The sequence below is a fragment of the Tasmannia lanceolata genome, unplaced genomic scaffold (assembly GCF_043159265.1).
Source record: "Tasmannia lanceolata isolate RefF3 unplaced genomic scaffold, GAP_Taslan_0.1 ptg000003l, whole genome shotgun sequence".
Lineage (NCBI taxonomy): Eukaryota > Viridiplantae > Streptophyta > Magnoliopsida > Canellales > Winteraceae > Tasmannia > Tasmannia lanceolata.
This window is the reverse complement of record NW_027518680.1, coordinates 29,747,839-29,773,441: the sequence shown is the minus strand read 5'-3', so window position 1 is coordinate 29,773,441 and position 25,603 is coordinate 29,747,839. Positions and strand designations below refer to the sequence as shown.

Sequence of the window (25,603 nt, the reverse complement as noted above, 5' to 3'; positions counted from 1 at the left end):
ATTTTTCGGTGATAGAGAAGACCTTATGGGATTTGTAGTGGTACTTGGAGAATTTCTAAAGATGCTAAAGCCTATCTTAGCAAAAGCTCTTTTTATATTGCTGTATAAATGAGTGAATTGGTTAAAAATTTGTGCTGTATTTTATACATGCCCTGTATTTTAGCAACAAAAAGTTATCTTTACATGATTAAGGCGCATGCATAGGAGTTCAGGTTAGATCCAAGGTATAGTAAGCTTAAGGTAATAGCAACAAAGAGCCATCTTCAGACTATTATTGTTTAAAGTTTTCATCAGTTACATAGTAGTTATCTACGATTTGGTCATTCAGTGTCATAGCATGGGATGTGTTCTCATTATTTGATCCATCATGCTTAATGCCTTGACACCCATTGGTTCATTTTCATAAGAATATAGTTGCTATCTATTGTTGTTTATTGTTTGCTGCCCATTATTGTGAATAAACTGCTGCCCATTGGTTCATTTTCATAAGAACATAGTTGCTATCTATTGTTGTTTATTGTTTGCTGCCCATTATTGTGAATAAACTGTTGCCCATTGGTTCATTTTCATAAGAACATAGTTGCTATCTATTGTTGTTTATTGTTTACTGCCCATTATTGTGAATAAACTGCTGTCCATTGGTTCATTTTCACAAGCATATAGTTGCTATCCATTGTTGTTTATTGTTTGCTGCCCATTATTGCGAATAAATTGCTGCCCATTGGTTCACATTCACGAGCACATAGTTAATATTCCCTGTTGTTTATTGTTTGCTGCCCATTATTACGAATAAATTGCTGCCCATTGGTTCACATTCATAAGCACATAATTAATATTCCCTGTTGTTCACTACTTGCTGCCTTATTTTATTTAAATAAATTGTTTAATAAGAAGAAGGAGATCAGATGACTACTCTATTCGATATTATCGACATGAGTACTGTCTGATCTCAAGGCGGGATTAGAAATATTATCATGTGTATTTGATATCAGATGATTACTTTGGCATCATCTGATTTCATTGGAGTCCCCGTATTGGGGTTTGTGATTGGTTTTGAAGTGTTCGATATTGTTTTTACTTTATTAGGCTATCCAGCGGCTGGTCTGGACTAATTAATGTTGTTATCATTTTATAATTGCTATAGATCGTTTATTGTTCTATTGAAAATTTCTCTTTGTTTGGTATTTGATTTATTTTTATAAGAATAGAATGGAATTTGTGTTTATCTGTTAGACTTTTCTTCTCTCTTTGATAGACTAACACAGTCTTTTAGATTTTTGTTAAATTCTTTAAATATTAGAATCCCCTCTCGTTGCATGGGCGATGAAGGCGATAGCCCAAGCCCATCCTTAGGGGACTTGCTCAGTCCAAGTTGCATACCTCTCCTTTGTATATAGGAGACTTGCCTAGTCTCATTCTCTTACTAACCCTCCTCTTTGTGCGTCGTTTGGTTTTGGGAGAACACCCTACTCGGCTTGGCTTCATACCCCTATCCTATATGGGTATCTGGTTGCACATTTGTTGCACCCTAGGGCTAGGTAGCTGTCCGGCCCGGCTGGGTGTTTTACCTTTACCAAATATGCACAAGGTCTCTTTTTCCTTGTTAGTATTTTCTCTATCCTACCTCTGTGTCTAAGAGACTTACCTAGTCTCATTTTCTTGCTAAACCTCCTCTTTGTGTATCATTTGGTTTTGGGAGAACACCCTACTCGGCTTGGCTTCATACCCCTATCCTATATGGGTATCTGGTTGCACATTTGTTGCACCCTAAGGCTAGGTAGCTGTCCGGCCCGGCTGGATGTTTTACCTTTGCTAAATATGCACAAGGTCTTCCCTTATTACTTGTGAGTTTTATCTCAGCTTGATAGTCTCACTAACACCCTTCTTTATCTCTTTTTCTTTTAGGAGACAGGCTTTGTCTCATTAGCACCTCCTTCTTAAGAATCCTATTTTCAGAGTCAGTCCTTAGCCTAGGAGTCTGTCCTTAGCTAGAGAGTCAATCCTCTTGTTCAGGAATCAAATTCTATCATCATAGGGGTTAGGATTCTATTCTACCTCTTATCAAATCATGTGTTTTTCTATCCACTCTCGCAAGGTATAGGATGCTGTCCAACCCTTGCAGAGTTGTTATTCTGTTCATTTTCCCTCCGCAAAGCATAGGATGCTGTCCAACCTTTGCGGGATATCAGGAGTCTGTCTTCCCCTTATGATGATAGGATTTGTCTCCCTTGAGTAAAAAACACTTAAAAACAACAAAAACACCTAAAAAACCAAAAATCTTGAGTCATTAGGAGTAGTTAGGAAATCTGTTTCGAACTACGTTGGCTTGATCCTCTTCCACGAGGTACGTAGTGCAGCTTGAGATTCTTATCTCAGGTCCAGCCAAACCTTTGTAAATAAATCATTTACCCATTTTAAGAAAAAATACCAAAAATCTTCAAAACCTTGTTTTCAACAAGATCTTCCTCTAGAGTTAGGAGTTTGTCCTAGATAAAGAGTTTTAGAGTTTTGAATTTGTCTTTGATGTGTTGTGTGGTTTGTTTGTGTTTGTGTTAGAGTTAGGAGTTTGTCCTAGAGTTATAGGAGCGCCTCCGTCTAGTCAGTTGGCGATTCATATCGTCGACTGATGATTAAGTCTTGGATACGCTAGTGATCCCATTGTTTCCCTTAGGGCGTACAGCCTAGCTACACTTAGATTATAGGAATCACCTGCATTAGCTTAGGACTAACCTGCATTTAGTTAGGGCATATAGGGTGTCCTAAAATCTACAATCCATTGGAATTTAAATAATCACACAAGAAGCTTTAAGAACTAGTCCGGTCTTTTAGATCGAGTCTAGGATAGAGGTCTAGATGTCTTAGGCATCATAGCTTAGAATAGGTACGAAGAACTACGTTGCCTTGATTCTCGTGGAGGCGGGGATACGTAGGCTTCTTTAGATGAACATCAGATCATCTAAAGACTCGGGCCTAGGTATAGATTAGAGTTTTAGGGTTGTATGGTATCGAGTCATTTTCTATGTTTTGCAGTGTTTTCTTACTTTATTGCGCAGACCTTATACTTTTTTGGTGTGTCATGCATGTGTTTGTTCATCAGAACTTAGACACCCATTAGGCATGTCACTTATAACCTAGCTATGCTTAGGTGACACATGTTTCTTTTATTTTATCTTGTGTGCCTTTGATTTCATCTCCGAGACATGCATGATTAGATAGACGTCTTCTCGGAGATATTCATTCCCATTTCATATGATTTTCCCCCAAAGCTCTTCAAAATTATTAAGTAAATGGCATAAGAGACCAGGTGTTTGCACTTGGGCGGATGAGGTGCTCTTTAGACCTTCCGAATTCGTAACCAGGCACGAACCTTATTTTTATATCTCTGGTTATCCGTTGCAACAGAGCATAGTATGGGATCCAAGGCCCATTTGCCTTTTTCCTTGGATGGCGACTCTTCTTTGTTTAAAGTACGCCTCGAATCTGGGCTAGTCCCCGAATCGAGAGGTATCTCACCTTTTGTATCGCTACTCATGCTGTGAGGGGCACTTCTTTCGAGAGTTCCTTGGTAGAGCTCTCCATTCACGTGGATGATCCTGAGACTTAGTGTGGGGCCCGTTCCCCGCCCCTCTCTCGGATCGGGGTCCACAGGCTGGCGACTCTGCTGGGGATTTCTTGGAACATTGCCTAACTCTGTTAAAATGCCATTTGTTATTAATTTTGAAGAATTGTGAGCTAAAATCATTATAAATGGGAATTTAAATTGCTTAGAATCCAGGGGCACCAGATAGGTGTTTAAAATAAGAGATTCACACACTGCACAGCATACATCATTTTGTTCTTTATTTTCCTTTATTGATTTTCTTATTATTGGCTCCACGGAATAGATATAATGCGCGCCTCATGGGATATCACTATCCAGATGGTGCTGTTGTATCTATTGCCAAGCTATGCGCCAGTGCTGCAGTCGTAAACACTCGGTGTACTTGTGTTTACAGCAGCCGGTGAGCAATGAAGCATACTGTATATAACACTCGGTGTACTTGTGTTATATACTTAAAGTATGGATCATATGCATAGTACCTGATAGAGTCCGGAGCTCTATTTTCATTTTACATATATTATGTACATGGATATATTTGTTGATTTAGTAAAACCCAATTAGGATCTGCATGTGCTTATATATATATTGCATTCATATAAGGACGAACATGTGTTGCTTACACATGTTGGAGCTTAGATTTAGGAGCCATGTCCTATCCATAGATTATTGCAGTTCACCTTATGTGGCTACAGACGCAGTCCTAATACGCTCACATGTCTGTCTTGAGTCAAGCTTCTTGACTCTATGGGATCATCTTTTAGGGCTGGTGCCCCTGGTTAGGATATATATGTATATATCTATATTTTGATTATCAGATTAGAGCCTACTCATTAGTGAGGCTTCCTTATCTAATCAAATTAGTCATATCAGTCCGTTTTTCGGATCTAGACCCGACCAGTGGCTTTTACTTGCCCTCTCATGGTCGTGGCCTATCTTTTGCTCTAGTCATGGAAATTTTGTCCATATATCTTTTGATTATAAGATTAGGACCTACTTTCTAGTAGAGATTCCTGGCTTGAATCAATCAGTCGTGTATATTCATCTCTCAGATCTAAACCTAGCTAGTGGCTTCTACCTGTCACACTCATAGCTATGGTTTATTCCTTGACCTAATGATGATAAGTATTACCTGTTTTCATCCTTCAAATGCAAACCTCATTTATCCATTCTTTTGTTGTATTACTCAAATTATTGTTCGTCCTGTCTTAGATATGGTTGATAGCTTGTCTGCTGTCCCTATGACCATAGTCTATCATTATTGATCTTCTTGATCGTATATTTTTGTCGTCCACCTTTCAGATTTAGATCCGGTCTATGATCTACTTTTGTCATTTTATGACCGTGGTCTCTTCCCTGAGTTTCTGATCATCTTTGATCACCAATGGAACATTTGATGTCGCCAATTATATCCTTCTTGTGATTATTGGTTAAGTCCATCTTTATTCTTTGTTTATTCCAAGTTATTCTCCATTCCCTAATTATCCCATCCTATTCTTTGTGTTTAGGTTAAATCATGGCGAATAATTTGTTGAAAGGCTGGATAAGCGAGACTATTAGGACTCTTCCGCTAGAATCTTCGAACAGGAGTATGGCTGATCGGTTCATCTGTGCCTTCAATCATTTGAGTGTATCCGATATAAATTGGAAGTTTCTCCAAGCAGCCGCTAGATTCTGGGATCCTAATCTTCATATTTTTCGATTTGGATCCTTCGAGCTTTGTCCTATATTCGAAGATTGGTGTGCTTTATTAGAGCTCCCAACAGATGGACTTTGGATACAATCTTCGAACATAGATTCCTCTCATTCCATTTTTTGCAAGCTATTCAAAAATCAAACTGTTGATGCACTTTCATGCTTAACGGATACTTGTGTGCAAGTTCAAAACCTCATCACCCTTTTTTCTGAAAACGTCGATCCCACTAACTCTCGTTTTCAGAATTGTCGACGCAATGCTTTGATTTTTAGTGTCTTTGCGCGATATGTCATTCGGAAAAACCCTCGTGTTGCTCCGTTAACTTTGTTAACTGTGGTAGACCAAATTAACAAAGGGAGGAATCCTATCCCTACCATGTTAGCAGAGACCTTCTTGGGACTAGATCTTATTGCTTCCCAAGAGATCAAGGACAATTTCAATGGATGTGTCAAGTTATTGTATGTCTGGCTTGGTGAAAAACTTCAAATTCTTCAGCGACAAAACCAAAATCCATATACCCTGAAGAATTTCCATACATGGAAACCAATAGCCCATCAACCTCAGTCCATCGATGAATGGCACAATTGGTTGCAACATGTAGAGGAAAGTCAGTTTCGCTGGGTAAGTCATTCATGTTTCCATGTTTTTACATGCACTTACCCGCATTCATTTGTTTATCTCATGGGTACCGAGAAATCTTCCTTTTATGCACCCATGCGAATTCTCCACCAGATTACGGGAATTCCGTGTCCTCCCGGAATCATAGTTCCTCCTCTTTGTGAAGATCTCACTCCTGACCTTATCCGATCCATTGTGGCTGCTTGGGGAAACAAAAATATAGAAAGGAGGTTAGGCTTATCTCGCAAATTCCGACGTGGAGAAATATCGGAAGAACCCGCAAGTCGGAGGGCTCGGATTGAGGAGCCTTGAAGATCCGTATCATGTTTTGTTATTCTGATTTCTGCATTTCCCATTTTTGTCAGTCTGTTTATCCAGTTGTGATTAGAGATTAATATTTTTCATCCTTTGTAATCACAATTCGAATTTTATTAATGAAAGTGTGTTTTTGTCTCTTTTGTCATTATTTGATCAAAATAGTTTATCTCGATTATCAAAATTTTAATCTAGTGTTTATATTTCCATATCAGGATTCTTGATTGAGCAGCCATTGCTCCTAAGAAAATCCTCGTTTCAAAATCAACCTGGTCCCGTCAGTCCGCTGATTCCAGGCTGAGTCGTTTTTCTTCCTCACCAATTTCTTTTACCTCCCCTGCATTACCTTTCTCCAATCTCCAGGAAATCCCTTCGCCTGTCCAATTTCCTATTGCACAGATGGCTGACTCTGGAAACGCTATAGCTGAGATGAGTGAGATGATGAAGGCTATGCTTCAACAGATGAATAACATGAATGAAGAGATAGCCCGTCTGAAAAATGACAGAGAGTCTACTTCCAGAGAGCATGTAGCTCAGCACCCATCAGTTATACCTCCTCCCCCTCCTGCAATGGCCGGGCCTGCGGTCTTGAACGTCGAAGACGATCTTGATAATGAGCAGTATGAAGAAGAAAATCGTCATCCTAATCTGAATAGAACCAATGAGGACAGAGCGATGGCGGACAGAATGGATAGGCTGGCCCAAGAGATGGAAAACATAAAATTTCAAGGCCCAAAAAAGTTGAACATGGCCGATTTTATGTTGTATCCGGGAGTCACATTGCCTCCTAGATTCAAAGTTCCGGACATGGATAAATACGATGGGACCGGGTGTCCTCGAAGCCATCTAATGTCAGTTCTTCCGCTTTTACAGCAGCATGGTCTATCTCCGGAGCAAGTTGCTCTATTATTTCCTAGATCCCTTGTTGGAACAGCTAAGAAGTGGTTCCTGAGTTTGAAAACAGAGGAGATCCGAACTCTAGAGAGTATTGCAAACAGGTTCGTCGAACAATTTTCTATGGAAGAGGGGATCGATGTAACTAAGAGAGATTTAAAGGCTTTGAAGCAGGGCCATAATGAAACCTTCACTTCCTTCATCCGTAGATGGAGAAGGAAGGCTGCCCAAATGACTCATCGGTTGTCAGATGAGGATCAGATCAAGATTGTGGTGAAAAATCTATCACCACAATATTACCACCATATGGCTATCCAATATTTTCTTGATTTTAACCATCTTATTAAGACTGGGACTCAGATAGAAGATGCATTGGCTAAAGGCCTGAGATCTAGAGTACCATCTGATGGCAGAGAAGGGAAGCGACCTGTGATGGCGCCGAAAGAGATCCATAATGTCAATTATGTCAGGCCGCCACCACCCAGAGTAGTTACTGAAGTAAGAAGGCCGACAATGGAGCAGAAGCCTCTTCGTCATTTCGATCCCCTTCCGTATTCTTTGTCCGTAGCTTTGAAGAAGCTATTGAAGGACAAGAAGATCAAGTTGCCTGACATTAAACCTCCTCCCAACCCGTTGCCAAGATCCTGGAGAGAAGATCAATTCTGTGATTACCACCGTAACACGGGCCATATCACTGATAGGTGTTTAGCTTTGAAACACCAAATTCAAAACATGATTGATAGGAAGGAACTGTCAATCGAGTTACCAAATGTAACTAGAAACCCCCTTCCTACGCATGCAATGCCGCCTCCATCTTCGGTCAATGTCATTTGCGCCGAGGAGTCTATCATTGATCCGGCTTCCTTCATATGTGCTGTGGAATCCGAAGAACCCTATGTCTGGAAATTTGAAGAAGGAGATCAGTTGGCAGAATCCGAAAGGCCATATGTTTTATCCTGGAACGATTCTGATGTGGCTGGGCCATCAAACCAGTCATATATTTTCCAGTGTGAAGATGAGGAGAAAGATTCTGAATCTCTATATGTCTTAAGGGTGAGTGATGATGAGGGAGAAGAAATAAAAACCCCTTACACCCTTAGGATAGAAGATGAAGATTTGTTGCTCCTGAACGATCAATGTGATGAGCTCCGCCACGTCACACGGGGTGGACGAGTCTTTAAGCCAGCTGAACTCAGAGTTGATAATCCAGCTGAGGTTGCAAGAGGGGTTGACAATCAGAAACAGAAACAGAGGCTTGAGGAAGAAGAAGACAATTTGTTGAATCAGCTCAAGAAGACACAAGCTAATGTGTCCATTTGGGGTTTATTGATGGCATCGCCGAAGCACAGACAGGTTGTACTTCGTGAGCTGAACTCGTCCCAAGTATCTGTTGAGATTACTCCAGATGAGTTAGTCGGCCTGGTAGCCATGACCAAAGCTTCAAAAGCTTTGTCTTTCTCAGACGAAGATTTGCCGTCAGAAGGGAAGGACCATACTCGTCCTCTCAAAATTACCTTGCTTTGCAACCAGAAGAAAGTCTCTGAAGTACTGGTAGACAATGGGTCAGCTTTGAACGTGTGTCCTTTGAGCACTGCCACTACTCTGGGGTTTGGGCCTGAAGACTTCATTCCGTCTGAGCAGGGTATACTGGCATATGATGGAACTCGAAGGGACGTTATTGGAACCTTGGCTACTGAGATTGTCATTGGAGGAGAAACCTTTGACATTGAATTTCAGGTGTTGGATATCAAGACTTCTTTTTGTCTATTGCTTGGTCGACCTTGGCTGCACAAGGTTGGAGTTATCCCTTCCACACTTCATCAAAAACTGAAATTCATTCGAAACAATCGGGTGATCACTGTCAAAGGAGATCCCGAGCCAGAAGTCGGACAAATATCTCAAGAGCTTGTTACTGAAAATACAAGAGATATCAGTCTGACAGGATTTTCAGTAGAGGTTTCAGCTATCACCATGAAAGAGGCTATGAGTGAAGAAATTATGTTTCTCTCTAGCACCAATACTCGGGTAGTCAAGATGATGCGCCGATTTGGGTATCTCCCAGGGGCAGGTTTGGGAAAGAATATGCAGGGTCCGACTGAGCGGCCCGAGTTGAAAACATCTGATGGGTTGTTTGGGTTGGGATATAAGCCGACTCGCAAGGAGGTGCAGGAAATGAGAGCCTACATGTTTAAATGGGCAGAATGTCGCCGCAAAGGTTTAGAGTTTCCAATGGGACCTTTCAGCAAAGTCATGAATGGTAGATTCCGAAAAGAGGGAGCTGATTGCCCTTATTATGGTTTCTCAGAGCCATGGTATGATGAGGATGGGACCAAGCTGCCGGGTCTTGAGATTTTCTTTGCGGATGAGCTGCCAGCGGAATTTTACAGTAAGCAGATTGCAGAGGCAGTAGTGACAGAGGAACCAGACTCAGACTGGGTTGAGAACTTTGAGCCAGAACTCCTGAATTCTTTGTTTCAAACTGAGGCACCGGTCATTGCTATGATTGGAAGAGACGCACCTTTTGTGAACCCAGAGGACTATATCACCCCAGCCGAGGGACCTCTGGATAATTGGACCTCACAGGTTATACCCCAAGTAGTCCTTCAGTATACTCCAGTCTCTTCAAAAGAGTCAGTTGTTTCAAAATTTGTGTCAGTTTCTGAGTCCGTCCCAGAGTCTGTCATTTCTAACTTTTCTTTTGATGCAGGTACTGTAGAGGTCGGGTCTACCTCTGGAGTGGATGACGAGTCTGTCCTTGATGGTGTCGAGTCCAAGTCTGAGGATGTATTCATTGATTCTTCGTCTGTGTATATTTCTGGTTGTGTCGATACTGATGTCGACTTATTTTTTCATTCTGTTTCAAAGTCTGTAACGCCTGATGTGGGCGAGTCATCTGATGTAATCATTGATTCTGACGAAATAAAAGACTCTTTTGCTTATATTCCTGTACTTGTCTCTTCTGCTGATTCTGCTTCTGAACTTGATCAAGTAACTAATAATGATAATCAAGATTCCCCGTCTAATGAGGTAGCCGACGAAACTCCCCTTGAAATCAAGCATATGATTCAACAAGAGGAGAGTCGCCGCGCTAAACCACTTGAAGAGGAAATTGAAACCGTAAATATAGGTGATGAAACCTTAATTCGGGAAATACGAATTGGCAAAATTTTATCTCCTGAGGAGCGTGAAGAATTAATCACCTTGCTAAAAGAGTTTAAGGAGGTTTTTGCTTGGTCTTACGACGACATGCCAGGATTGAGTGAGGACATTGTCCAACACAAATTACCTCTAATCCCTGGCATCAAGCCGAAGAAGCAAAAACTCCGAAAGCTTAAAACAGAATGGGAGTTGAAAGTTCATGATGAGGTTAAGAAACTACTCGAAGTGAAATTCATCGAAGTAGTTGAATACCCTGAATGGCTTGCAAATATTGTACCGGTGCCCAAGAAGGACGGGAAAGTCAGGATGTGTGTCGATTTCAGAGATCTGAACAAGGCCAGTCCGAAAGATGATTTTCCGCTTCCGAACATTGATCTCCTGGTTGACAATACCGCTGGGCATGCACTTTTATCCTTTATGGATGGATTCTCAGGGTATAACCAGATCAAAATGGCGCCTGAGGACATGATGAAGACGGCATTTATTACTCAGTGGGGGACATATTGCTACAGAGTAATGCCATTTGGTCTCAAGAATGCTGGTGCCACCTATCAGAGAGCTGCGACTACTCTTCTTCATGACATGATTCACAAAGAAGTCGAGGTCTATGTAGATGACATGATTGTCAAAGGCAGGACTCGGCCAGAGCATACAGTCGCTTTGAGAAAGTTTTTTGAGCGAATCCGAAAGTTTCAGCTTCGCTTGAATCCAAATAAATGTGTATTTGGGGTCACGTCAGGGAAGTTGCTCGGATTCATGGTCAGCGAGAGAGGAATTGAAGTGGACCCTCAGAAGATCAAGGCAATCCAAGAAATGCAACCACCAAAGACAGAAAAGCAGATTCGTGGATTCCTGGGCAAAGTGCAATATTTGAGGAGATTCATATCTCATTTAACTATGACGTGTGAACCCATCTTCAAGTTATTAAAAAAGAATTCCTCTAAGAAATGGAATGAAGAATGTCAGGAAGCGTTTGAAAAGGTCAAGCAGTGCTTGTCTTTGCCTCCTGTCTTGTCCCCAGTCATTCCTGGTCAACCGTTGTTGATGTATTTGTCCATCACGGATACAGCAATGGGTTGTATGCTTGCTCAGCAGGAGGCAGGGTCTAAGAAAGAAAAGCCCATTTACTACATCAGTAAGAAAATGTTGGAATATGAAATCAAGTACACTGTCTTGGAAAAGACGTGTTTAGCATTGGTCTGGGCGACTCAAAGGCTTAGACATTATCTTCTGTCGAACAAGATATTTTTGCTCTCACGGATGGATCCGTTGAAGTATTTGTTCGAAAAACCCGCTCTTACTGGAAGAACAGCCAGATGGTTGCTATTATTGTCTGAGTTTGACATCACTTATGTTACTCAGAAATCAATTAAGGGACGGGTCATCGCTGAGCAGTTGGCTGATGCTCCTGTTGAGGAGAATGCTTTTCTGAAAGCTGATTTTCCTGATGAGGAGATTATGGACATTGAAGAAGAAACTCCGAGTTCCAAGTGGCTTATGTACTTTGACGGAGCTGTCAATAATCATGGTCAAGGAATAGGGGCAATTTTGGTATCTCCAAAGAAGGAGTACATTCCGTTATCCATCAAGTTGCAATTTGAGTACACCAATAACATGGCTGAATATGAAACATGCATCGCAGGACTTGAGGCAGCTTTGGCTTTGCGAATTCAAGACATCGATGTATTTGGAGATTCAATCCTGATCATTTGTCAAATAAATGGGGATTGGAAGACAAAAGAGGCGAGGTTGATCTCATATCATACTTATCTCGAATCTCTGGTCAAAAAGTTCAGGAATGTCACCTTCACTCATCTGTCGAGGACAAGAAATCACTTTGCTGATGCTCTGGCTACTCTGGCATCAATGTTGGACATTTCTGCTACAATGGAGGTTCAACCTTTAGCTGTAAGGTTGCAATGGGCTCCAGCACATGTGAATGCCATTGAAATATCTGCCAGGTGTCCAGATGGAAAACCATGGTATACAGATATCAGAAATTTCATTTCAGGCAAGGGACATCCGCCTGAAGCTTCCAGCAAAGAGAGGAAAACTCTTCAGAAGTTCGCTGCCAATTTCATCATTTGTGGTGAAGAGTTGTACAGAAGGTCATTTGACGGTATTCAGCTTCTGTGTGTTGATGAAGATCAGGCTGCAGAGCTCATAGAGCAAACACATGAAGGTGTTTGTGGTCCTCACATGAATGGTAAGATGCTGTCAAGAAAAATCCTTAGACTTGGCTTCTATTGGCCCTCAATGGAAACAGATTGTTTCGCATTCGTGAAGAAATGTCATAAATGCCAAGTCTATGCGAATCTTATTCATGTGCCTCCGTCAGAGCTGCATTCTATGACCTCGCCATGGCCGTTCTCAGTATGGGGAATTGATATCATTGGCAAAGTCTATCCCAAATCGTCAAGTGGGCACGAGTACATCTTGGTGGCCATTGATTATTTCACGAAATGGATAGAAGCTGCTTCATATGCTTCCATAACTTCCAATACAGTTGCGAAGTTCATCCGTGCGAATATCATTTGCAGATATGGAGTACCTCATGAATTGATTTCTGATAATGGATCTCATTTCAAGAAAGAGGTAGTGCACTTGTGCGAAGAGTTTAAAATCAAGCATCATAAGTCATCTCCTTATAGACCGCAGACAAATGGGGCTGTAGAGGCAGCGAATAAGAATATCAAGGTCATAATCAGTAAGATGACCGAGACTTATAAGGACTGGTCGAACAAGCTTCCTTTTGCTTTATGGGCTTACAGGACATCGATCAGATCCTCTACAGGTGTAACTCCATATTCTCTAGTGTATGGAATGGAAGCAGTCCTCCCTGTTGAAGTGAGAATCCCGTCTCTAAGAGTTATGATGGAAGCGAATCTGCCAGAGTCTGAGTGGGCCAAAGCCAGACATCAGGAATTACAGATGATTGATGAAAAGAGGCTGAGAGCCTTGTATCACATCCAAGGGTATCAGAGAAGAATTGAAAGAGCCTTTAACAAGAAAGTCAAGGTCCGGGACCTGAAACCAGGAGATCTCGTCTTGAAGTCTTACAGGGCACCAGTGTTTGATCCCAGAGGGAAGTTCAGGCCAAATTGGTCTGGTCCTTACATTGTTGATGAAGTCCTGCCTGGAAAAGCCGTAAGACTCCTCAATGAAAATGGAGAAAAATTAACAGAACCTACAAACCTGGACCAACTAAAAAAGTACTATGCTTAGATACACCAGGAGGCCGTCTTTGATCGATCAGAGCTCAAAAGCCAACAACCTCAAAGTCAAAAAACCATTTGCAAACACTTTGGGCCTAAATAAAAAAAAAAAACACTTTCATTCTTTGATAAACTCAAACCAGGGGCATCTTTTATGGCTTGCGTCATAAAAGATAATAGCCCGAACTACGTCGGACCTGATCCCCATCTCTTCAGGGGTACGTAGGTAGCCTGATTAATTCGGGTTCGGTCAAATCCTTCAAACCTTTCAAATCCTTAAAAAAAAGAAGGAAAGAAAGAACAAAATAAACAATTTTTGAAACCCAAATGGGCGAACTACGCGGACCTGATTCTCATTTCTTTGGGGATACGTAGGCAGTCTGGAGGGCCAGATTCGGTCAAATACATGAAAACTTACCAAATGTTAACCTGTTTGAACCCAAGCCTACCTAAAAGTCCTTCTGGTGTACTTAGGCCCAGGTTTGTAGAGAAACAGAAAGAAAATAAAAAAAAATATATATATATGGAGTCTTAGACCCGCTAGACTGAAAACCCGCAAGGGTGGTCTAGGCAAAAGTTAGGGTCATTCGCCCGCTAAGCTGAAAACCTGAAAGGACGGCTTAGGCAAAAATTAAGGCATGCGGTCCGCCAAATCGAAAACCTGAAAAGGCAATTTGGTCATGGCAGTGACTTCATAAAGGACAGAACCTCTGAAAGCCAGCAAGACTTTCATTTCTTCGGCAGCACTACTTCAAAGTCTGAGTAAGCACCGACAGAAATTCTTCTGACACTCTCAAGGCTAAGGGGGTTAAGACTAAACAATCCAAGGGAATAATAACCATGATGGAAATACCGGAAAAAGGAATGAAACACCTTTAAATACGGTTTTCAAAAGATTTTAAGAGTGGTAGACTGTACCATTTTAAAAATACTTATCAGACTAAGAAGCAGATTCAGTTTTTCTTAGAGTTTAAGTCATTGTGCCCGTCGAAGTCCTCATTTGCTGGTTGTCCAAGTCTTTTTCTATGTTGAGTCAAGGTCAAATTCCAGAGTCCTGTGTGGTTAATATTCCTCCCAAGGCTGGGGTGATGAAAAAATGATGAATTTGTATCCCCTCAAGGGTGATGCGCAGCAGAGTGAAGTTCAGAAGATGATTGATTCTCAAGTCCATATGGCAGGCTTTCAAGCCCATATGAAATGGCAGAGATCGTCAGAATTGAAAGGCAATTGTCGGGCAGATACAGCCTGTTGTAAACCTGAAAGCTTTGTAACCTCAGATATTCAATGAAATGAAAATTTTTGACTATTTCCTGTGTTTTGCTCTCTTCCGAATCTGTCATGGAAGTATTTCATACTAGGGGCATCTTTTATGACTTACGTCATAAAAGATATCAAGCGTGATGATAGCTAGGATAGCTATTCTCAGCAAATGAAAACCAGAGAGGCTTGAGTACAATCTTTGAGCCAGTCTCTTCAATCAAATTGTTTTCTTTTAAAGTCAAGTTTTCAGAAAATTTTATCCCTAGCAGAGTCTAGAATTTGCTCCTGCAATCGTCAAATCATTAGCAAAATGTTTTTCGCTCATTCTAAAAGGGTCAATACCTGAAATTTTCTTCAAGATCTTTGAGTTTTATCTTCGGCAAAGATCATGCATTTTCAATCATTCTTGGCAAAGAATGACTTATTCACCTTGTGAAATCGATCAAAGTTGATCATTTCTTCAATCGTTTCAATGAATTTTTCTTTCATTTAAAAAAATATATGTCCGCCAATGGCTCCGCGATTTGGAGTTTGGGTCTTTTCTTTCACCATTTGAAAGATTTTAAAAGCTGTTTTCGCCAATGGCTCCGCGATTTGGAGTTTGGTCTTTTCTTTCACCATTTGAAAGATTTTAAAAGCTGTTTTTGCCAATGGCTCCGCGATTTGGAGTTTGGTCTTTTCTTTCACCATTTGAAAAATTTTAAAAGCTGTTTTTGCCAATGGCTCCGCGATTTGGAGTTTGGTCTTTTCTTTCACCATTTGAAAAATTTTAAAAGCTGTTTTTGCCAATGGCTCCGCGATTTGGAGTTTGGTCATTTCTTTCACCATTTGAAAGATTTTAAAAGTTGTTTTCGCCAATGGCTCCGCGATTTGGAGTTTGGTCATTTCTTTCACCATTTGAAAGATTTTAAAAGATGTTTTTGCCAATGGCTCCGCGATTTGGAGTTTGGTCATTTCTTTCACCATTTGAAAGATTTTAAAAGTTGTTTTCGTCAATGGCTCCGCGATTTGGAGTTTGGTCATTTTCTTTCACCATTTGAAAGATTTTAAAAGATGTTTTTGCCAATTGCTCCGCGATTTGGAGTTTGGTCATTTCTCTCATCATTTGAAAGATTTTATTTCAAGGTATTCAAGTCCATTTTCACATGGCATTTCAAGTCCATTTTCACATGGCATTCCAAGTCCGTTTTCACACGGCATTCAAGGTATTCAAGTCCGTTTTCACACGGCATTCAAGTCCGTTTCCAAGCGGCATTCAAGTCCGTTTCTACATGGCATTCAAATCCATTTTCTCTCCGAATTTCAAGATCATTTATAATCAAATCTGTCATTTAATGTTTTGCAAGAGAGGCTATCTCGTCAATATGTACCGAGTTAAGAGTTGGAGAGAGGCTATCTCACCAACGTTTGCAGAGTCAGAGTCTGGTGAAAGGCTATTTCACCATATATCTTGTGGATATCATTTTCAAAAATCAAAAATCAAAATTTTAAACTCTTTAATCTTGGGCCAGTCAAAATGTGTTGTCAGTTCAGCTTTGACATTCGCGCGACAAGCACGCTCTGCCAAAGAGGGGCATCTGTAGACACCCCATTTTGACCGTGCCCTAATCCCTTCTTGTTTGAGCAAAGCCTCATCAAATAAACGAGATAGAACCTCAAACTTCACCCTAGACTAGCTTAGGGTCTCACCAAGCTCCCTGCAAAATTTCGTCGAAATCCGAGTTCGATTGCCTAGCGAACGAGTCGGACAATGTCGTAGGTCAAGTTCGCAGATGGGGGGTGCATTTATCCTGAGCGGTGTCTATTCGAATCCAGAAAAGACAAGGGAAACCGCACGATCATCATTTTTTCGCGCGCTCATCAATTTTCCGCGCGCTCATCATTCTTGGAGTGCCGATATCAACCTCCCGAAATTTCTATATATATCATTTTCTCTCATTTTTTAAAAGGAGAGAGAATTTTCGTTTCCCCTTTTAGAGAGAGAGAGTCTGCAAAGCTAGAGAGAGAGAGTAGATCCCATGCGATCCAAACCCTAAATCCATTCCTTTTCCTTCGCCGATCATTTTCCGGTTGATTTTCTGGTGGAATTCTCTTCTCCGGCAAGCGTTTCACGGTTTCAATCTCACTCTGTATCATCTTCGGCTTTGATTTTTTTTAGCTACGAATTCTAGATCTAAACTCCCTAACCTAGTTTTTCCCCTCTTTCTTCTCCGACAAGCGTTTCACGTTATAATTTTGGCCAAATTTTCGGCCGTTTCTTCTTCTCCGGTGAACACAACCTCTAGCTTTCGATTCTGCAAATCTATTCTTCTCCTCTGTTTTTCTCGTTTAAGCCAGAGTTTGTTTTTCTCTGCATAAACCCTAAGATCTGAACTTGTTTTCTTCTCAACTGATCTTTGATCATCGTTTTCTTTGGAAATCCATGTTAAAATTCGGAGAAGGAGAGACCGGTAGATATATGCAAATGTAAAGTGTGTTTTTGCTTCAAAGCTGAAAGTTCTCTAAAAAAGAAAGGAATCAACTCGGATCTATTCAAGATTGCAGAGATTTTCTTCATTTGGATCACAAGATTTGTTCTCGAATTAAGATTTCTACATCGGAAAAAAAAAAAAAACAAGGAGAACATTAAAGTCACTGTGATAATTCAGGTATTTTCCTTATCTTCCACTATTAGATCTATCAAATTCTATATTAAAAAAAAAAAAAGAAGAGAAGCTATCGATTTTGATTACTTGTATCGATCTGTGGAAAATCATAGATATAGTTTTCTTTTGAATGAATAGCTTGTTTTTTTTTTAATTAGCAAGTATGAATCATATAATTTGATCTATGAAGTTTTTTTTTTATGGAGAATGTAAGTAATAGCTTATAACTCTGTTTTTCTTTAAAAATTTTTAATATATAATTTTTTTTTTAAGATGTGATGTTTTCTAATGTGATTGATCTGATAGAATGAGGTCATGATTTCTGATATTTTATTGTTTTGGTTTCATGTGTGCAAATCACCTGTGTAATTGTTGAGATTGTAAGAATTCTTTTGATGTCTTGTCTAGATTATGAATTATGTTCATTTCAAGAAGAGTGAATGATATGTTTTGATTTGTTGATTAAGGATATTTTCGATTTCTTTAATCGTAAGTATTATTTTTAGCCTGTGAATATGTCATTTACTATTTTGTTTTTCATGAATCTTTTTTCTGTTCCTTCTTATAAGTTTAACAATAATGATATGGAATAAAGGTTATCTGAGTATAGATAGTGGTGTTTGTACTTGAAAAATTTAGAAAATCATAAGCTGTATGTTCTGTTCTACTTGAACCAGGTGGTAAATAATTTTTTTTTTATTTTTGTACGGGGAATAGACATAATTCAATCGTCAATTAGGCCCATTTATTTATGGATTGTGAGAGCAATTCTGATGTTAATCTTTCTTAATACATGCCAGTTCAAACTATTTAGGGATGTATATAATATGTTTAAAATGTTTATTTTAAGTGTAGGAGTTCAAGTTATCTAAGTATTTTTCAAAATTAAATTGGTTTTCTACTCGAAGATTGATTTAGTGGTGTATGACATTAGTGTCATAGGTAGAAAAATATTTCCATATTTGTAATCCATTTTATTTTGAGAAATGTTAAACTGTGCACATATTATATCCCTGATTTGGTAAAAAAAAAAAATAATATATATTGAATGTTTAAGGTAGTATCTATGAATTTTTATTGCATATTATTAGAAATGGGAAATAAGTTTTATAGATATCAACAACTTAACCTATTTGATTGGATGGCATGAGGTCTTTGACATTCTAATAAGGGATATATTGAATTTCCACTGTTTGCAAATTTCATTAGATAATTTCTTACAGGTAAATGCCATAGGGATTAGAAAATAGTATGAGGATTGTCTTTGTGAGCAATGCTTCATGTCTATATGTATATAATTGAAGCCTTTGTACCCTTATTTAATATGCACAGCCCTTATTTCACTTTTTAATATTCGCAGCCCCTCATTCTTAATAATGACAGCCATTTCTCTTTAATAATGGCAGCCCTTGTAGCCTTGTTTTGTGGTAGCCATATTGAAACCCCCCTCATTTACGCTATCATTCCAAAGCTTTTGATATTATTTTATTTTATTTTTTTTTTTTTTTTTTTTATCTCTTTCTCTTCTTAATTCTTGGATTGTATAAAAATTAATATTATGTGAGGATGAGATACTTGATTTTATGCTTATATCCGTAGTCCAAATTTTGTGACTGTATTTATCTTGAAACATTTTTTTTTATATATTTTGTATGACTTAGTTTGAATTTTTCGGTGATAGAGAAGACCTTATGGGATTTGTAGTGGTACTTGGAGAATTTCTAAAGATGCTAAAGCCTATCTTAGCAAAAGCTCTTTTTATATTGCTGTATAAATGAGTGAATTGGTTAAAAATTTGTGCTGTATTTTATACATGCCCTGTATTTTAGCAACAAAAAGTTATCTTTACATGATTAAGGCGCATGCATAGGAGTTCAGGTTAGATCCAAGGTATAGTAAGCTTAAGGTAATAGCAACAAAGAGCCATCTTCAGACTATTATTGTTTAAAGTTTTCATCAGTTACATAGTAGTTATCTACGATTTGGTCATTCAGTGTCATAGCATGGGATGTGTTCTCATTATTTGATCCATCATGCTTAATGCCTTGACACCCATTGGTTCATTTTCATAAGAATATAGTTGCTATCTATTGTTGTTTATTGTTTGCTGCCCATTATTGTGAATAAACTGCTGCCCATTGGTTCATTTTCATAAGAACATAGTTGCTATCTATTGTTGTTTATTGTTTGCTGCCCATTATTGTGAATAAACTGTTGCCCATTGGTTCATTTTCATAAGAACATAGTTGCTATCTATTGTTGTTTATTGTTTACTGCCCATTATTGTGAATAAACTGCTGTCCATTGGTTCATTTTCACAAGCATATAGTTGCTATCCATTGTTGTTTATTGTTTGCTGCCCATTATTGCGAATAAATTGCTGCCCATTGGTTCACATTCACGAGCACATAGTTAATATTCCCTGTTGTTTATTGTTTGCTGCCCATTATTACGAATAAATTGCTGCCCATTGGTTCACATTCATAAGCACATAATTAATATTCCCTGTTGTTCACTACTTGCTGCCTTATTTTATTTAAATAAATTGTTTAATAAGAAGAAGGAGATCAGATGACTACTCTATTCGATATTATCGACATGAGTACTGTCTGATCTCAAGGCGGGATTAGAAATATTATCATGTGTATTTGATATCAGATGATTACTTTGGCATCATCTGATTTCATTGGAGTCCCCGTATTGGGGTTTGTGATTGGTTTTGAAGTGTTCGATATTGTTTTTACTTTATTAGGCTATCCAGCGGCTGGTCTGGACTAATTAATGTTGTTATCATTTTATAATTGCTATAGATCGTTTATTGTTCTATTGAAAATTTCTCTTTGTTTGGTATTTGATTTATTTTTATAAGAATAGAATGGAATTTGTGTTTATCTGTTAGACTTTTCTTCTCTCTTTGATAGACTAACACAGTCTTTTAGATTTTTGTTAAATTCTTTAAATATTAGAATCCCCTCTCGTTGCATGGGCGATGAAGGCGATAGCCCAAGCCCATCCTTAGGGGACTTGCTCAGTCCAAGTTGCATACCTCTCCTTTGTATATAGGAGACTTGCCTAGTCTCATTCTCTTACTAACCCTCCTCTTTGTGCGTCGTTTGGTTTTGGGAGAACACCCTACTCGGCTTGGCTTCATACCCCTATCCTATATGGGTATCTGGTTGCACATTTGTTGCACCCTAGGGCTAGGTAGCTGTCCGGCCCGGCTGGGTGTTTTACCTTTACCAAATATGCACAAGGTCTCTTTTTCCTTGTTAGTATTTTCTCTATCCTACCTCTGTGTCTAAGAGACTTACCTAGTCTCATTTTCTTGCTAAACCTCCTCTTTGTGTATCATTTGGTTTTGGGAGAACACCCTACTCGGCTTGGCTTCATACCCCTATCCTATATGGGTATCTGGTTGCACATTTGTTGCACCCTAAGGCTAGGTAGCTGTCCGGCCCGGCTGGATGTTTTACCTTTGCTAAATATGCACAAGGTCTTCCCTTATTACTTGTGAGTTTTATCTCAGCTTGATAGTCTCACTAACACCCTTCTTTATCTCTTTTTCTTTTAGGAGACAGGCTTTGTCTCATTAGCACCTCCTTCTTAAGAATCCTATTTTCAGAGTCAGTCCTTAGCCTAGGAGTCTGTCCTTAGCTAGAGAGTCAATCCTCTTGTTCAGGAATCAAATTCTATCATCATAGGGGTTAGGATTCTATTCTACCTCTTATCAAATCATGTGTTTTTCTATCCACTCTCGCAAGGTATAGGATGCTGTCCAACCCTTGCAGAGTTGTTATTCTGTTCATTTTCCCTCCGCAAAGCATAGGATGCTGTCCAACCTTTGCGGGATATCAGGAGTCTGTCTTCCCCTTATGATGATAGGATTTGTCTCCCTTGAGTCAAAAACACTTAAAAACAACAAAAACACCTAAAAAACCAAAAATCTTGAGTCATTAGGAGTAGTTAGGAAATCTGTTTCGAACTACGTTGGCTTGATCCTCTTCCACGAGGTACGTAGTGCAGCTTGAGATTCTTATCTCAGGTCCAGCCAAACCTTTGTAAATAAATCATTTACCCATTTTAAGAAAAAATACCAAAAATCTTCAAAACCTTGTTTTCAACAAGATCTTCCTCTAGAGTTAGGAGTTTGTCCTAGATAAAGAGTTTTAGAGTTTTGAATTTGTCTTTGATGTGTTGTGTGGTTTGTTTGTGTTTGTGTTAGAGTTAGGAGTTTGTCCTAGAGTTATAGGAGCGCCTCCGTCTAGTCAGTTGGCGATTCATATCGTCGACTGATGATTAAGTCTTGGATACGCTAGTGATCCCATTGTTTCCCTTAGGGCGTACAGCCTAGCTACACTTAGATTATAGGAATCACCTGCATTAGCTTAGGACTAACCTGCATTTAGTTAGGGCATATAGGGTGTCCTAAAATCTACAATCCATTGGAATTTAAATAATCACACAAGAAGCTTTAAGAACTAGTCCGGTCTTTTAGATCGAGTCTAGGATAGAGGTCTAGATGTCTTAGGCATCATAGCTTAGAATAGGTACGAAGAACTACGTTGCCTTGATTCTCGTGGAGGCGGGGATACGTAGGCTTCTTTAGATGAACATCAGATCATCTAAAGACTCGGGCCTAGGTATAGATTAGAGTTTTAGGGTTGTATGGTATCGAGTCATTTTCTATGTTTTGCAGTGTTTTCTTACTTTATTGCGCAGACCTTATACTTTTTTGGTGTGTCATGCATGTGTTTGTTCATCAGAACTTAGACACCCATTAGGCATGTCACTTATAACCTAGCTATGCTTAGGTGACACATGTTTCTTTTATTTTATCTTGTGTGCCTTTGATTTCATCTCCGAGACATGCATGATTAGATAGACGTCTTCTCGGAGATATTCATTCCCATTTCATATGATTTTCCCCCAAAGCTCTTCAAAATTATTAAGTAAATGGCATAAGAGACCAGGTGTTTGCACTTGGGCGGATGAGGTGCTCTTTAGACCTTCCGAATTCGTAACCAGGCACGAACCTTATTTTTATATCTCTGGTTATCCGTTGCAACAGAGCATAGTATGGGATCCAAGGCCCATTTGCCTTTTTCCTTGGATGGCGACTCTTCTTTGTTTAAAGTACGCCTCGAATCTGGGCTAGTCCCCGAATCGAGAGGTATCTCACCTTTTGTATCGCTACTCATGCTGTGAGGGGCACTTCTTTCGAGAGTTCCTTGGTAGAGCTCTCCATTCACGTGGATGATCCTGAGACTTAGTGTGGGGCCCGTTCCCCGCCCCTCTCTCGGATCGGGGTCCACAATTTGTGCTGGTATGATCGCACCCAGCATGCCTCTCCATTGTCAAAGTAATAAAGAGTTTCCACTCGCATTGTCGTACGAAGTCCGTTTAAATGAAAGTGCGAAAAAATCCTGCTAGATGACACCGGATGGACGATCCGAGCATGTCGGGAAGCCGGATGACCACCAGGGCTGTCATCGCGCGATGAATCTTCCCGAGTACCCCCGAATCAATATAAGAATCGCCACGATCTGACGGGCGGATCAAAAGTTATCGTCGGAACGATATTTGTGCACCAAGGGTAGCTCACGGCCAGTAAACACCTTCCGACCGGATTCATGACTCGCATCCACTAGTACACTCATCCGCTATAGCCTGTACGTCACTGAATCTAAACAAACCCCCGCTATAATTTGACCGCAAATGAAATGTCAGAACGAATTCCGTTTATCGAATCAAACGACACTATCAGCCCGCCATAATAAAGACCTGACGTCTTTGAATTCACCATCCGGAAGAAAATAAAAAGATCCGAACCGAAACGTATGAGGCGACGCACTAAACGTGCGTTTCAGTTCGCATCGATGTTCCAGAACCGAAAGATTGTTCGAAAAAAGTGGTAGATAGCCGAAAAAAGTGACAGGGGTGCAACACGAGGACTTCCCAGGAGGTCACCCATCCTAGTACTACTCTCGCCCAAGCACGCTTAACTTCGGAGTTCTGATGGGATCCAGTGCATTTGTGCTGGTATGATCGCACCCAGCATGCCTCTCCATTGTCAAAGTAATAAAGAGTTTCCACTCGCATTGTCGTACGAAGTCCGTTTAAATGAAAGTGCGAAAAAATCCTGCTAGATGACACCGGATGGACGATCCGAGCATGTCGGGAAGCCGGATGACCGCCAGGGCTGTCATCGCGCGATGAATCTTCCCGAGTACCCACGAATCAATATAAGAATCGCCACGATCTGACGGGCGGATCAAAAGTTATCGTCGGAACGATATTTGTGCACCAAGGGTAGCTCACGGCCAGTAAACACCTTCCGACCGGATTCATGACCCGCATCCACTAGTACACTCATCCGCTATAGCCTGTACGTCACTGAATCTAAACAAACCCCCGCTATAATTTGACCGCAAATGAAATGTCAGAACGAATTCCGTTTATCGAATCAAACGACACTATCACCCCGCCATAATAAAGAACGGACGTGTTTGAATTCACCATCCGGAAGAAAATAAAAAGATCCGAACCGAAACGTAGGAGGCGACGCACTAAACGTGCGTTTCAGTTCGCATCGATGTTCCAGAACCGAAAGATTGTTCGAAAAAAGTGGTAGATAGCCGAAAAAAGTGATAGGGGTGCAACACGAGGACTTCCCAGGAGGTCACCCATCCTAGTACTACTCTCGCCCAAGCACGCTTAACTTCGGAGTTCTGATGGGATCCAGTGCATTTGTGCTGGTATGATCGCACCCAGCATGCCTCTCCATTGTCAAAGTAATAAAGAGTTTCCACTCGCATTGTCGTACGAAGTCCGTTTAAATGAAAGTGCGAAAAAATCCTGCTAGATGACACCGGATGGACGATCCGAGCATGTCGGGAAGCCGGATGACCGCCAGGGCTGTCATCGCGCGATGGATCTTCCCGAGTACCCCCGAATCAATATAAGAATCGCCACGATCTGACGGGCGGATCAAAAGTTATCGTCGGAACGATATTTGTGCACCAAGGGTAGCTCACGGCCAGTAAACACCTTCCGACCGGATTCATGACTCGCATCCACTAGTACACTCATCCGCTATAGCCTGTACGTCACTGAATCTAAACAAACCCCCGCTATAATTTGACTGCAAATAAAATGTCAGAACGAATTCCGTTTATCGAATCAAACGACACTATCACCCCGCCATAATAAAGACCGGACGTCTTTGAATTCACCATCCGGAAGAAAATAAAAAGATCGGAACCGAAACGTAGGAGGCGACGCACTAAACGTGCGTTTCAGTTCGCATCGATGTTCCAGAACCGAAAGATTGTTCGAAAAAAGTGGTAGATAGCCGAAAAAAGTGACAGGGGTGCAACACGAGGACTTTCCAGGAGGTCACCCATCCTAGTACTACTCTCGCCCAAGCACGCTTAACTTCGGAGTTCTGATGGGATCCAGTGCATTTGTGCTGGTATGATCGCACCCAGCATGCCTCTCCATTGTCAAAGTAATAAAGAGTTTCCACTCGCATTGTCGTACGAAGTCCGTTTAAATGAAAGTGCGAAAAAATCCTGCTAGATGACACCGGATGGACGATCCGAGCATGTCGGGAAGCCGGATGACTGGCAGGGCTGTCATCGCGCGATGGATCTTCCCGAGTACCCCCGAATCAATATAAGAATCGCTACGATCTGACGGGCGGATCAAAAGTTATCGTCGGAACGATATTTGTGCACCAAGGGTAGCTCACGGCCAGTAAACACCTTCCGACCGGATTCATGACTCGCATCCACTAGTACACTCATCCGCTATAGCCTGTACGTCACTGAATCTAAACAAACCCCCGCTATAATTTGACTGCAAATGAAATGTCAGAACGAATTCCGTTTATCGAATCAAACGACACTATCACCCCGCCATAATAAAGACCGGACGTCTTTGAATTCACCATCCGGAAGAAAATAAAAAGATCGGAACCGAAACGTAGGAGGCGACGCACTAAACGTGCGTTTCAGTTCGCATCGATGTTCCAGAACCGAAAGATTGTTCGAAAAAAGTGGTAGATAGCCGAAAAAAGTGACAGGGGTGCAACACGAGGACTTTCCAGGAGGTCACCCATCCTAGTACTACTCTCGCCCAAGCACGCTTAACTTCGGAGTTCTGATGGGATCCAGTGCATTTGTGCTGGTATGATCGCACCCAG

The 25,603-nt window shown here is 40.5% G+C and overlaps 1 protein-coding gene and 4 non-coding genes across 5 annotated transcripts; 1 reads left to right on the top strand and 4 right to left on the bottom strand.

The window, feature by feature from the left end:
• The first annotated feature begins 7,034 nt into the window (after positions 1-7,034).
• Positions 7,035-9,837, top strand: LOC143869418 (uncharacterized). The gene is made up of 4 exons (XM_077376260.1): positions 7,035-7,394; positions 7,482-8,763; positions 9,064-9,644; positions 9,829-9,837. The coding sequence occupies exons 1-4, from the start codon at positions 7,035-7,037 to the stop codon at positions 9,835-9,837; spliced, it is 2,232 nt and encodes a 743-aa protein (XP_077232375.1).
• Positions 9,838-23,334: 13,497 nt separating this feature from the next.
• On the bottom strand, positions 23,335-23,453 carry LOC143870928 (5S ribosomal RNA). Its single transcript, XR_013245707.1, has one exon. It is a non-coding gene; the product is annotated as a 5S ribosomal RNA (ribosomal RNA).
• Positions 23,454-24,050: 597 nt separating this feature from the next.
• Positions 24,051-24,169, bottom strand: LOC143870927 (5S ribosomal RNA). The gene has a single exon (XR_013245706.1). It is a non-coding gene; the product is annotated as a 5S ribosomal RNA (ribosomal RNA).
• Positions 24,170-24,766: 597 nt separating this feature from the next.
• Positions 24,767-24,885, bottom strand: LOC143873790 (5S ribosomal RNA). The gene has a single exon (XR_013248489.1). It is a non-coding gene; the product is annotated as a 5S ribosomal RNA (ribosomal RNA).
• Positions 24,886-25,482: 597 nt separating this feature from the next.
• On the bottom strand, positions 25,483-25,601 carry LOC143873789 (5S ribosomal RNA). Its single transcript, XR_013248488.1, has one exon. It is a non-coding gene; the product is annotated as a 5S ribosomal RNA (ribosomal RNA).
• Positions 25,602-25,603: the final 2 nt, after the last annotated feature.

Excerpts from the sequence above, each read along its gene's own strand:
- LOC143869418 (XM_077376260.1), top strand. The coding sequence starts at position 7,035 with ATGGATAAATACGATGGGACCGGGTGTCCTCGAAGCCATCTAATGTCA. Across the intron at positions 7,395-7,481 it reads AGGATCAGATCAAGATTGTG|ATAGAAGATGCATTGGCTAA; the intron begins GTGAAAAATCTA and ends ACTGGGACTCAG. Across the intron at positions 8,764-9,063 it reads CTTCATTCCGTCTGAGCAGG|GATTTTCAGTAGAGGTTTCA; the intron begins GTATACTGGCAT and ends TCAGTCTGACAG.